We start from the raw sequence: 13,893 nt of genomic DNA on the forward strand, positions 1-13,893 counted from the left end.
GAATCTTAAAAAAAAAGTAAAATCCCTTAAATTTAAAACACACAATAAAATACTAACTATGCATATGCAGAGTATGGATGTGTATGATCATGTATGGGCAATATAGCACACATGTATGTCTATAGGGCATCTGGCTGTGTGCATATACTATCCAGTATATAGTGTATATAGAGTGTGTGTGTATTTAGTGTCTTTAATGAGTCAACAGACAGGCAAATAGAGACTAAACCAAATAAGGAACTATAACAAATTATTCTAAGGTGTCCACAGAAGCTAGACAATAGGACAGGAAAAGGAATCAAAGACATATTAGTCTTTGCTCTGATTCATGTCAAGTAAGCTATCAAATAAAATTATTTTGAGATAGCCTCACCCACCAGAGGGCAGACAGCAGAAGCAAGAACTATAATCATGCAGCCTGTGGAACAAAAACCACATTCACAGAAAGACAAACAAGATGAAAAGGCAGAGGGCTATGTACCAGATGAAGTAACAAGATAAAACCCCAGAAAAACAACTAAATGAAGTGGAGATAGGCAACCTTCCAGAAAAAGAATTCAGAATAAAGATAGTGAAGATGATCCAGGACCTCAGAAAAGGGCTGGAGGCAAAGATCGAGAACATGCAAGAAATGTTTAACAAAGACCTAGAAGAATTAAAGAACAAAGAAACAGAGATGAACAATACAATAACTGAAATGAAAACTACACTAGAAGGAATCAATAGCAGAGTAACTGAGGCAGAAGAACGGATAAGTGACCTGGCAGACAGAAGGGTGGAATACACTGCTGCGGAACAGAATAAAGAAAAAAGAATGAAAAGAAATGAAGACAGCCTAAAAGACCTCTGGGACAACATTAAACGCAACAACATTCGCATTATAGGGGTCCCAGAAGGAGAAGAGAGAGAGAGGACCTGAGAAAATATTTGAAGAGATTATAGTCGAAAACTTCCCTAACAGGGGAAAAGAAATAGCCACCCAAGTCCAGGAAGCACAGCGAGTCCCATACAGGATAAACCCAAGGAGAAACACACCAAGACACACAGTAATCAAATTGGCAAAAATTAAAGACAAAGAAAAATTACTGAAAGCAGCAAGGGAAAAACGACAAATAACATATAAGGGAACTCCCATAAGGTCAACAGCTGATTTTTCAGCAGAAACTCTACAAGCCACAAGGGAGTGGCATGATATACTTAAGGTGATGAAAGGAAAGAACCTACAACCAAGATTACTCTACAAGGATCTCATTCAGATTTGATGGAGAAATCAAAAGCTTTACAGACAAGCAAAAGCTAAGAGAATTCGGCACCACTAAACCAGCTCTACAACAAATGATAAAGGAACTTCTCTAAGTGGGAAACACAAGAGAAGAAAAGGACCTACAAAAACAAACTCAAAACAATTAAGAACATGGTCATAGGAACATACATATCGATAATTACCTTAAACATAAATGGATTAAATGCTCCAACCAAAAGACACAAGCTTGCTGAATGGATACAAAAACAAGACCCATATAGATGCTGTCTACAAGAGACCCACTTCAGACGTAGGGACACGTACAGACTGAAAGTGAGGGAATGGAAAAAGATATTCCATGCAAATGGAAATCAAAAGAAAGCTGGAGTAGCAATTCTCATATCAGATAAAATACACTTTAAAATAAAGAATGTTACAAGAGACAAGGAAGGACACTACATAATGATCAAGGGATCAATCCAAGAAGATGTAACAATTATAAATATATATGCACCCAACATAGGAGAACCTCAATACATAAGGCAACTGCTAACAGCTATAAAAGGAAATCGACAATAACACAATAATAGTGGGGGACTTTAACACCTCACTTACATCAATGAACAGATCATCCAAAATGAAAATAAATAAGAAAACAGAAACTTTAAATGACACAAGAGACCACATAGATTTAATTGATATTTATAGGACATTCCATCCAAAAACAGCAGATTACACTTTCTTCTCAAGTGTGCACGGAACGTTCTCCAGGATAGATCACATCTTGGGTCACAAATCAAGCCTCAGTAAATTTAAGAAAATTGAAATCATATCAAGCATCTTTTCTGACCACAGCTCTACAAGATTAGAAATGAATTACAGGGAAAAAATGGTAAAAAACACAAAGACGTGGAGGCTAAACAATATGTTACTAAATAACCAACAGGATCACTGAAGAAATCAAAGAGGAAATCAAAACATACCTAGAGACAAATGACAATGAAAACACGACGATCCAAAACCTATGGGATGCAGCAAAAGGAGTTCTAAGAGGGAAGTTTATAGCTATACAAGCCTACCTCAAGAAACAAGAAAAAATTCAGATAAACAATCTAAACTTACACCTAAAGGAACTAGAGAAAGAAGAACAAACAAAACCCAAAGTTAGCAGAAGGAAAGAAATTATAAAGATCAGAGCAGAAATAAATGAAATAGAAACAAAGAAAACAATAGCAAAGATCAATAAAACTAAAAGCTTTATTTTCTCAAAGAACTAAAGTTCTTTGAGAAAATAAACAAAATTGATAAACCATTAGCCAGACTCATCAAGAAAAAGAGGGAGAGGACTCAAATCAGTAAGATTAGAAATGAAAAAGGAGAACTTACAACAGACACCGTCAAAATACAAAGCATACTAAGAGACTACTACAAGCAACTCTATGCCAATAAAATGGACAACCTGGAAGAAATGGACAAATTCTTAGAAAGGTATAACCTTCCAAGACTGAACCAGGAAGAAATAGAAAATATGAACAGACCAATCACAAGTAATGAAATTAACTGTGATTAAAAATCTTCCACAAACAATGGCTTCACAGGTGAATTCTATCAAACATTTAGAGAAGAGCTAACACCCATCCTTCTCAAACTCATCAAAAAAATTGCAGAGGAAGGAACACTCCCAAACACATTCTATGAGGCCACCATCACCCTGATACCAAAACCAGAAAATTTACTACAAAAAAAGAAATTTACGGACCAGTATCACTGATGAATATAGATGCAAAAATCATCAACAAAAGACTAGCAAACAGAATTCAACAACACATTAAAAGGATCATACAAAAAAAAAAAAAAAAAAGGATCATACACCATGACAAAGTGGAATTTATCCCAGGGATGCAAGGATTCTTCAATATACGGAAATCAATCAATGTGATACACCATATCAACAAATTGAAGAAGAAAAACCATATAATCATCTCAATGAATGCAGAGAAAAGCTTTTGACAAAATTCAACACCCATTTATGATAAAAACTCTCCAGAAAATGGGCACAGAGGGAACGTACCTCAACATAATAAAGGCCATATACGACAAACCCACAGCAAACATCATTCTCAATGGTGAAAAACTGAAAGCATTTCCTCTATGATCAGGAACAAGACAAGGATGTCCACTCTCACCACTATTATTCAACATAGTTGTGGAAGTCCTAGCCATGGCAATCAGAGAAGAAAAATAAATAAAAGGAATAAAATTGGAAAAGAAGAAGTAAAACTGTCACTGTTTGCAGATGACATGATACTATATATAGAGAATCCTAAAGATGCCACCAGAAAACTACTAGAGCTAATCAATGAATTTGGTAAAGTAGCAGGATACAAAATTAATGCACAGAAATCTCTTGCATTCCTATACACTAATGATGAAAAATCTGAAAGGGAAATTAAGGAAACACTCCCATTTACCATTGCAACAAAAAAATTAAAATACATAAGAATAAACTTACCTAGGGAGACAGAAGACCTGTATGCAGAAAACTATAAACACTGATGAAAGAAATTAAACATGATACCAACAGATGGAGAGATATACCATGTTCTTGGATTGGAAGAATCAATACTGTGAAAATGACTATACTACCCAAAGCAATCTACAAATTCAATGCAATCCCTATCAAATTACCAATAGCATTTTTTACGGAACTAGAACAAAAAATCTTAAAATTTATATGGAAACACAAAAGACCCTGAATAGCCAAAGCATTTTTGAGGGAAAAAAACGGAGCTGGAAGAATCAGACTCCCTGACTTCAGACTATATTACAAAGTAATATAGTAATCAAGTAATACAGTAATCAAGTAATCAAGGCAGTAATCAAGACAATATGGTACTAGCACAAAAACAGAAACATAGATCAATGGAACAAGATAGAAAGCCCAGAGATAAACCCACACACCTATGGTCAACTAATCTAAGACAAAGGAGGCAAGGATATACAAGGGAAAAAAGACAGTCTCTTCAATAAGTGGTGCTGGGAAAACTGGGCAGCTACATGTAAAAGAATGAAATTAGGACAGTCCCTAACACCATACACAAAAATAGACTCAAAATCGATCAGAGGCCTAAATGTAAGACCGACGCTCTAAAACTCTTAGAGGAAAACATAGGAAGAACACTCTTTGACATAAATCACAGCAAGATCTTTTTGGATCCGCCTCCTAGAGTAACGGAAATAAAAACAAAAATAAACAAATGGGACCTAATGAAACTTCAAAGCTTTTGCACAGCAAAGGAAACCATAAACAAGACAAAAATACAACCCACAGAATGGGAGAAAATACTTGCAAACGAATCAACGGACAAAGGATTAATCTCCAAAATATATAAACAGCTCATGCAGCTCAATTTTAAAGAAACAAACAACCCAATCCAAAAATTGGCAGAAGACCTAAACAGACATTTCTCCAAAGAAGACATACAGATGGCCAAGAAGCACATGAAAAGCTGCTCAACATCACTAATTATTAGAGAAATGCAAATCAAAACTACAATGAGGTATCAGCTCACACCAGTTAGAATGGGCATCATCAGAAAATCTACAAACAACAAATGCTGGAGAGGGTGTGGAGAAAAGGGAACCCTCTTGTAGTGTTGGTGGGAATGTAAACTGACACAGCCACTATGGAGAACAGTATGGAAGTTCCTTAAAAAACTAAAAATAGAATTACCATATGATCCAGCAACCCCACTACTAGGCATATACCCTGATAAAACCATAATTCAAAAAGACACATGTACCCCAATGTTCACTGCAGCACTATTTACAATAGCCAGGTCATGGAAGCAACCTAAATGCCCATCGACAGACGAACGGATAAAGAAGATGTGGTATATATATACTATGGAATATTACTCAGCCATAAAAAGGAACAAAATTGGGTCATTTGTTGAGACGTGGATGGATCTAGAGACCGTCATACAGAGTGAAGCAAGTCAGAAAGAGAAAAACAAATATCATATATTAATGCATGTATGTGGAACCTAGAAAAATGGTACAGATGAAGTGGTTTGCAGGGCAGAAGTTGAGACAGATATAGAGAATAAACATATGGACACCAAGGGGGGAAGCCGCAGGGGGATGGGGGTGGGGTTGGGGGGGGTAATGAATTGGGCGATTGGGACTGACATGTATACACTGATGTGTATAAAACTGATGAGTAATAAGAACCTGCTGTATAAAAAGTAAATAAAATTAAATTAAAAAATTTTAAAAAAAGAAAGCTGTAAATAGTCTCCTCAAAATAAATAAATAAAATAATTTTATTTTCTATGGAAACTCTGCAATAGAAGAAAAATATACTAACCAGTCCACATTGCTTATCTACAGTATTGCAAATGCAGTCATGAACTTTAATTCTAGATTTCCAATCTTTTGATTTAAGTTGGAATTAGTATCCCAAATCATGATTATCAATGAGTGAACTGATAAAACCAAGCTTCTGGCTCTAAAATGTGACCCTATCCACATCCCTCTCCTAACCATGCATAGTAGTAAACTATTTCCTCTTCCATACTACTTCTGCATCTTATCCTTACTTCCGCTGTGACATTATCAGTTTATTTGTGTGTGTGGCTACAAAGCATGCAGCAGTATTCAATACATGTTTGTTGAAGAAAAATAAATCTTTCTTATTCAGTAAAATTATCTCAACAAACCAGACTCATACTTGTACCTGAAGAATAAAAAGATCCTATCAAGAATGTAAAGCCGGGCTTCCCTGGTGGCGCAGTGGTTGAGAGTCCACCTGCCGATGCAGGGGACACAGGTTCGTGCCCCGGTCCGGAAAGATCCCACATGCCGCGGAGCAGCTAGGCCCGTGAGCCATGGCCGCTGAGCCTGTGCGTCCGGAGCCTGTGCTCCGCAACGGGAGAGGGCACAACAGTGAGAGGCCCGCGTACCACAAAGGGGGAAAAAAAAAAAAAAGAATGAAAAGCCAACTCCAAAGAGTAAGAACAAGCTTTAAACAACTGTTATCCATTGTATAAACATACTGATTAAGCCTTCTGCTGGCTGCTAGGATTACAGAAATATAAGAAAGACCCACAGCCTAGACCAAGTGTTGGCAAACTATAGCCCATGAGCCAAATTAGCCTGTTGGTTTTGCAAATGAAGTTTTACTGGAACACAGCCACAATCACTGTTTACATATCGTGAACTGCTGTTTTCACATTACTACAGCAAAACTGAGCACCTGTGACATAAGACTGGTCCATAAACCCTGTAACATTTATTATCTGGCCCCGTGCAGAAGAAGTTTGCCAACCCCTGGCCTAGCAGGAATTCAAAGTCCATGCAGATCTGAGAGCCAATGGTTTGAATATCCCTGGGGGAACAAAGGGAGGATGTCATCAAGCCTCCTAGATGAAATAGTTAGCTGAAACTCAAGTGAAGACTGGGAAGCAACCTGACACACAAGTAAGAGAGAATGTTTCAGGCAGAGTAAATTATGTGGGAAAAGGGCTGGAGGGAAAAGGATACAGAGCATGTTTCAGTAACTGCAAGAGTTTAGTATTGTTAGAATGTAGTGTACAAAGTGGTGAAGGACAAGGCTGGAGAAAAGGGCATTATAAGCTGCATTTGCCAAGGTGAGGAGTTTGTATTTTTTAAACAAATACATCACTTTATGCTTATACTTGCCAGGAAAATCAAAATCAAACAAACACACACACACAAAAAACCCCACCTCTGGAAGAATATACAAGAAACTAATAAGAAGAAGTTACAGAGGGAAAAGGGCTACTGAACACAGGACAGATAAAACTGGGGTCAGAGAGACTTTACTAAATACCTTTTTAAATTTCTTGTTTTTTAAATCACATGAATGCATTATCTATTCTAAAATCACATATTAATAAGTGTGGATTTTGTCATAAAGGAAATATTTAAGGAATTTAAATGAGAAGTGATAAGATTAAACAAGCAAACTGGATAGATTATTCTGTAGATGCAACACAAAGGAAAGCTGAAAGGAGCAGAGTAGTCAGGAAGCTACTGACAGACCACTGATTACTTAAAGCAAATACATTAACAATGTATTGTGAAGCTTACAACATATGAAGAAGTATAAAATGTATGACAATAGCTCAGAGGATGGAAAAGTAAAAGGAATTATAATATCATAAGATTTTTACATTTTTTTAAAAGTGGAATAACATTAATTGGAGACAAAGTAGGATAAATTAAGGATGAGTACTACAATCTCTACATTAACCATTAAAAATAATAACAATACAAACAGGTTTAAATAAAAAGCTAAAAGAGAAAATTAAGTGGAATTTTAAGAAAGAAAATTTTTAAAAAGAAAAACTGTGATGAATTAAAAAAACAGATAGGAAGAGAGACACAAAGGAACAAAGAGCAGATGGGACAAAATGGAAAGAATTAGCAAACGGTAACATAAACCCAGCCATATCAGTAATGACATTAAATATAAATGTACTAAGCCAATTAAAGGACAAAGATTGTCATTCTGGATAAAAAACAAGACCCAACTATATGCTCTTTACAAGAGACACACTTTAAAAATAACAACACTGACAAATTCAAAGAAAACGGAAAGAAAAAGACAAATACTAATTAAACAAACAAACAAAAAAAGCCAGGACAGCTATATTAATATCAGAAGACTTCAAGACAAATTATTCCCAGAGCCCAGAGATAAAGAGGGATATTTTATAATGTTATAAGGACGTTGCATAACAGACAAAACAATCCTATTGATAAAATGTCTGCACCCAATTAACATACTTAAAAATACATAAAGCAAAAATTAACTAAAAGGAAAAAACAGATAAATCCACTGTCATAGGATTAGCTACTCACATAGAAAAAGCAGTTACATCAATATTGAGATATACAACACATCAGAGTAGTTGCCTATTGGTAGGAGTGTAGGGGAATAAGTAAATTTAAGTAACAGGAATAAGGGGAAAAATTAAAATTGAATTAAACAAAATGAAGTCTTACATAAACTGATGATACGATTCCATATATTAAAGGTATGTGTACCTCAATTCTCTAGACATTAGATGAAAAGGGAAAATTAAGTAACAAATTTATTGGAAAATCCTAGTATTACAAATTTTTTTCTTACCAGCATCACTGTTAAATTCATAATTCTTCCAAGGTTATCAACATAGTAGACACTGTCTTGATACCATGAATCACAGTGTAGGTAATTATACATTCCAAAAGCATGCATGTGTTCCAGTGTATACTGATCATCTCGAAGTTTTACTTCTGCCACAGCTGAAATATAAGAAAAATAAACAAACATCAAGAGTTCTGCCTCAGATTGTTCTTTTCTGCAGAATGCCAACAAGGCAAAAAAATCACAGAATACTAATTACCAAGGCCTCAGGACAATTCACTACATTTTTCATTTCAAAAACAATTTCTGGGCCCCTACTAGGCACTGTGCGCAGAGGATAAACAGAGTGTAAAACTGACAAGGCCCCTGCCCTTACAGAACTCAGAATACAGTGGCCAGAGGAGATAGAGCTCTTCATACCACACTCTTTTCTTTTAGGTACCTCTTCCTTGTAATTATAAATAAAAAGAACAGAGAAATCATAAAATTGAAAGATTTCCTGTTTTCTGGGCAAATATTAAGTACACTTTATAAAGTGTGTGCTTTTTAAAATGCTCTACCTCTATCACCTCATTCATTTTTTACCACACATTAAGAAATAAAGAGAATGTTTTTATTATCCCATAAAATAATTATGGAAATAAATGTAAGTGCAAATGGTGACTTCTCTAATGCTATACTACATCTTTCCCAAGAGTACAGAACAAAACAGTGATCATATCTGGAACAGAAACAAGGTTTCTTATTTAAAGAACAGTGTTTTTTCCACTAGGGCACTGGAAGCTTCCATAACTTTATTTTACCTTGTTCTAGCTTTAGTGAGATGTAGTTGGCATATGACATTGTATAAGTTTAAGGTACACAACATAATGATTTGATATATGTATTTATTGTGAAATGATCATCAAAATAAGTTTACTTAACACAGACATCACCTCATAGTTACAACTGTTCTTCTAGTTATAAGAACTTTTAAGATCTACTCTCTTAGCTGCTTCCATAATTTTATGTTTCCTTTTTATTTATTTATTTGCTTATTTATTTTATTTTTGGCTGCATTGGGTCTTCGTTGCTGCGCACGGGCTTTCTCTAGTTGTGGTGAGCGGGGGCTACTCTTCGTGGCGGTGCACGGGCTTCTCACTGCAGTGGCTTCTCTTGTTGCAGAGCACGGGCTCTAGGCGCGCAGGCCTCAGTAGTTGTGGCATGCGGGCTCAGTAGTCGTGGCGCATGGGCTTAGTAGTCGTGGCGCACGGGCTTAGTTGCTCCGTGGCATGTGGGATCTTCCTGGACCAGGGCTCAAACCCTGGCAGATTCTTAACCACTGCGCCACCAGGGAAGTCCTGCTTCCGTAATTTTAAATCTGCCAAGCCTGATCTCTGCCTCCCACTCCTCCTTTCCTTCTATGTAGAGAGAAACTTATAGTTCAGGGCTACCAGTGACCTAGAATTAATTTCTGCTCCAACAGGAGATACATAAGTAGACTATGCTGGGCCAATATTTTACCTTAATTATGAAGCTCACCTTACTGTATTCTGATTGCAAGTATTTTCATCTTTTTTCCCCAAATGCTCACCTGTTCGTACTTCTATTACCTGCCTTGAGGCCTGGTTGACTTACATTTATTCATTCATTTATTTAGCAAATATTTTAATAGGCACAAATGATACAATGATGAGAAAAGAGCACAGAATCTACCTTCTTAACACTTATGATCCAGTGGGGAAATGGGCGTTAGTCAAATAAATAAATATATAATTAAACTGTAATAAATGTTATAAAGGAAAATTATTGGATACTGTGAGAACAAATAACACTGGAAGCTGATCTACTTGGGGAGATTAAAAAAGGCTTTAAAAAATTTGAGCCAAGCTACAAAGGACAAGGTAGAGTTAACTTAAGAAACATCCCTACACACACACACACACACACACACACACACACACACACACACACAAACTACTTATCACAGGCAAAATGAGAGCAGGCGAAAGTAGAAGGAAACACTTGTGTTCAAAAAACTAAAAGTCAGCCAGACTGGCTGAAACACAGAGCAACATGGAGAACTGCACAAGGAAAGGCAACAGATGAATAAAGCTAGAGAACTGGGCAGAAGCTGGATCACAAAAGGCCTTGCCTTTATTTATCATTGTTGATAAACTCAATGTAATAAGAGCTCATTTAAGAACTTTTAAGCGGGAGAGTAAAGTCCAGATTCGAATGTATAAAAGGTTGCTTATAGGGACTTCCCTGGTGGCGCAGTGGTTAAGAATCCACCTGCCAGTGCAGGGGACACGGGTTCGAGCCCGGTCCAGGAAGATTCCACATGCCGCGGAGCAACTAAGCCCACACGCCACAACTACTGAGCCTGTGCTCTACAGCCTGCGAGCCACAACTACTGAGCCTGCATGCCACAACTACTGAAGCCCGCGTGCCTAGAGCCCATGCTCTGCAACAAGAGAAGCCACTGCAATTAGAAGCCCACGCGCCGCAATGAAGAGTAGTCCCCGCTTGCCACAACTAGAGAAAGCCCACGCGCAGCAACGAAGACCCAACGCAGCCAAAAATTAAAAAAAGGTTACTTATAACTACCTATGGAAAACAGACCAGAGCAAAGTAAAGTAAGCCCAGGAAGATCCACCAGGAAGCTACTGCAGTCATCCAGGTAAAGGATGGTTGAAATTTGGAGACCTATCAGAGGTTAAATCATTATAACTTTGTGATGGATTTGATAGAGGCTGAGGAAATTATTACATGACTCAAGGAAGTGTTTATTTTATAAGGAAGTAAAAATACATATTCACTGATTAGAAGGGAAACAATCATTAATTCTTGTTTTTCTAGCACCACTGTGTGGATTCAGCTCGACGCTGCAGGAAGTGTACGTGGTAACAGAATGTTCCAAAGCAGTAATATTAGGCAATGATACAACAAATACATTTTCTTCATATTTGTACCAAAGACCCCTGACCAAACCTGAACAAGCCAGAGACTTCTTAGCCCTTTGCCTTGATACAACACCTCGTCTGTAACTGTATTGATTCTGGAAAACCATTATTAGGAAACCATGAAATAGTCTAAGTCTTAGGTTGCTGCATTCTGACAAGATTAATTTATGTAGGTTATTAGGACACAAATGAAGGGCACATTACATACTTGCTATTTTGCAAAAGCTGACAGTGCTCAGAAAAAGGCCACCTCTCTGGCCCCAAATGAGAAAGGAAAAGTTATTGCATTTACCCTGTCAATCAACTTGAGTATAAAAGGGCAGGCAGAGAAAAATGAAAGGAGAAAAGCAATGTCCAGAATGTGACAGAGCTTAACCACTGATGGGGCTCTTTTGTAAAGACTAAGGGAGGGGTGGACAGCAGGGAGTCTCCAATCCAGCTCGATCTTTGATATGACTGAAGAAGAGGAACCTCTTTAACAGAGGGCTAAGAAGCCACTGTAGTAAAATATTTTATTAACATTATCTTACATTAGAAATAAAACAGTTTGCTGAAAAAGCCTTCTCTCTTATTCTATGAAAAAGAACTTAGGGCCTAACAAGAAGGGAATCTCCCTTAATCTTTACCTATATTTCTTATAAAACATGCATGGAACCTCAAAAACCTATAGTTTTTCATTCACAAATTATTTATTGAATGTCTACTACGTGCCAGACATGGTGCTTGGCATTGGGCAAATAGTCGTAAATAAAACAGACATGATCCGTGTCCTAATCATGCTAACAATGGTCACAATTACTGCTTCTTGTCCTTTCAAAATACAGTTAGGTTGAACCACATGAAATTGTCAATATTCAACTCTTTTGACACCAACTGAATATGATTCAATCTAATACTTACATAAGCAAAGTACAGTATTTTTTTTAAAGGAGGGGAAGGGCCAAAGAACGTTAACTCACAAAGGTCACTTCTTAGACCATTTATCTTCTAAAAATGATCAGTTAAGTCTTCTGTTCACCTAGTTACTGTGTTTGCTCTTTGCATATAAAGATGTAAAAAAGCAAGAGTACAGGTGTGTATTAGTTCTGAAGCAAAATGTACAGAACAAGGCAGGGCTAGAATTAGCAACATTGCTCCCACTACTCTTCTATACAATGCTTCTGCACCATAACACAGTGATCTGCTTCTCTTCCCCAAATTTTCCTCCAGAAGAGTAGGCATGAATTTTATAGTAAACTTACATAAATAAGTTACATGGCTCTTCTATCCCTTTATTCCAATTATAGCCTAAACCTTCGCCAGCTTTTATTCTCCCTGCCCTGAAGAAACAGCCCAGAGACCACAAAGTGCATTAGAAAAAGCACGAGCTGTAGGGTCAGGTTAGCCACTGATGGCTAAGGTTAAGTTACCTAACTTTCTACCCTGATTCCTCACCTGTAATAAAAGTTAATAATACTTATCCTGTGAAATTATTGACAAGTTTAAATTATGTGAAGTATTTGCTATGTGACACCTAAGAAAAAGAGTAAGTGTTAATCTCCCGGTTCCTCTTCTCCCTTCCAAGGCTAATTCTCACAGCTGTTTATGATTCCATTCTCTCCTGCCTCTTCTAGGCCTCTCCTCAGGTTATCTCCTCTCCACTGGCCCCTTCTCCTCCACTTAAATATGCTGAAAACTTCCCCACTCTCAAAACACATGAAACAGATTTCCTCTTCTTCGCTCTGCACTCAAAGCAGAGCTCTCTCCCACCATGTACTTCTCAAACTTCTCTAGAAAACAGTCTACACTCCCATTTTCTCATTACCCTCATTAACCCATTTTAATTTTGTTTCTAGCTCTACTACTCTATAAAATTATTTTTCCCTTAAAAATATGCATTGAGCAGCCAAGATGGAATAATAGTAATCAGATTTATCCCTCCCTCAGAAACAACCAGTAAGACAAAATAAAATGAACCAGACAAAATTACATGAAACAATAATTTTCAAGACACAAGACAACAGGCAACAAAGGATAGTGATCATTAAGAGATGAGAAACAAATGAGGTGAGCTCTACTACTGCCCCAGCTTAGTGCCATGAGTGAGTTTCCAGCCCACAGCACAAAGAGGGGAAAGTGAGGTAGAACCTGACCAGCTCCCTGGGTTGAGGAATCTGAGCTGAAAGTCTTGGGAGACCAAGACAGCTACAGTTCATCGGACAGAGTACCAGAGAAGAGAGAGCCATAGAGAGAGAGAACTCCAGAGATCTGCAGAGAGTCTCTCTCAAATATTCAGCAGAGAACTAATGGCATATGTCTGAGCAAACTACCCCAGACTAGGGAAAGAACCATCTGAACGGATTAGAGGGAACAGTGTTGGGTACTCACACAAGGCTAGGAGCTGTCACTGTTCCCACTAGGCAGACCAGAGAAAACTCCGAATTCATAGGCAGAGTACACAGAAAAGTCTTGTCTCAGTGGTGAGGAATAATCAGCCATAGACTGAGCATTGCTCCAGACAAGGCTAAAAAAGCATAAACGCAAGACCTCGTGGAATTAATCTAATTAAT

The 13,893-nt window shown here is 37.3% G+C and overlaps 1 protein-coding gene across 2 annotated transcripts in view; it reads right to left on the bottom strand.

Moving 5' to 3' along the window:
* The window catches only part of NUDCD1 (NudC domain containing 1), an 89,901-nt gene that overhangs the window by 69,594 nt on the left and 6,414 nt on the right, over window positions 1-13,893 (bottom strand). For both annotated transcript variants that reach the window (XM_030863103.2, XM_030863102.2), the window contains exon 2: window positions 8,403-8,557. In XM_030863103.2, the coding sequence (XP_030718963.1) occupies window positions 8,403-8,557 (155 nt within the window). The remainder of the gene's footprint in view (window positions 1-8,402; window positions 8,558-13,893) is intronic.

This window comes from Globicephala melas, chromosome 17 (assembly GCF_963455315.2).
Source record: "Globicephala melas chromosome 17, mGloMel1.2, whole genome shotgun sequence".
Taxonomy (NCBI): Eukaryota; Metazoa; Chordata; class Mammalia; order Artiodactyla; family Delphinidae; genus Globicephala; species Globicephala melas.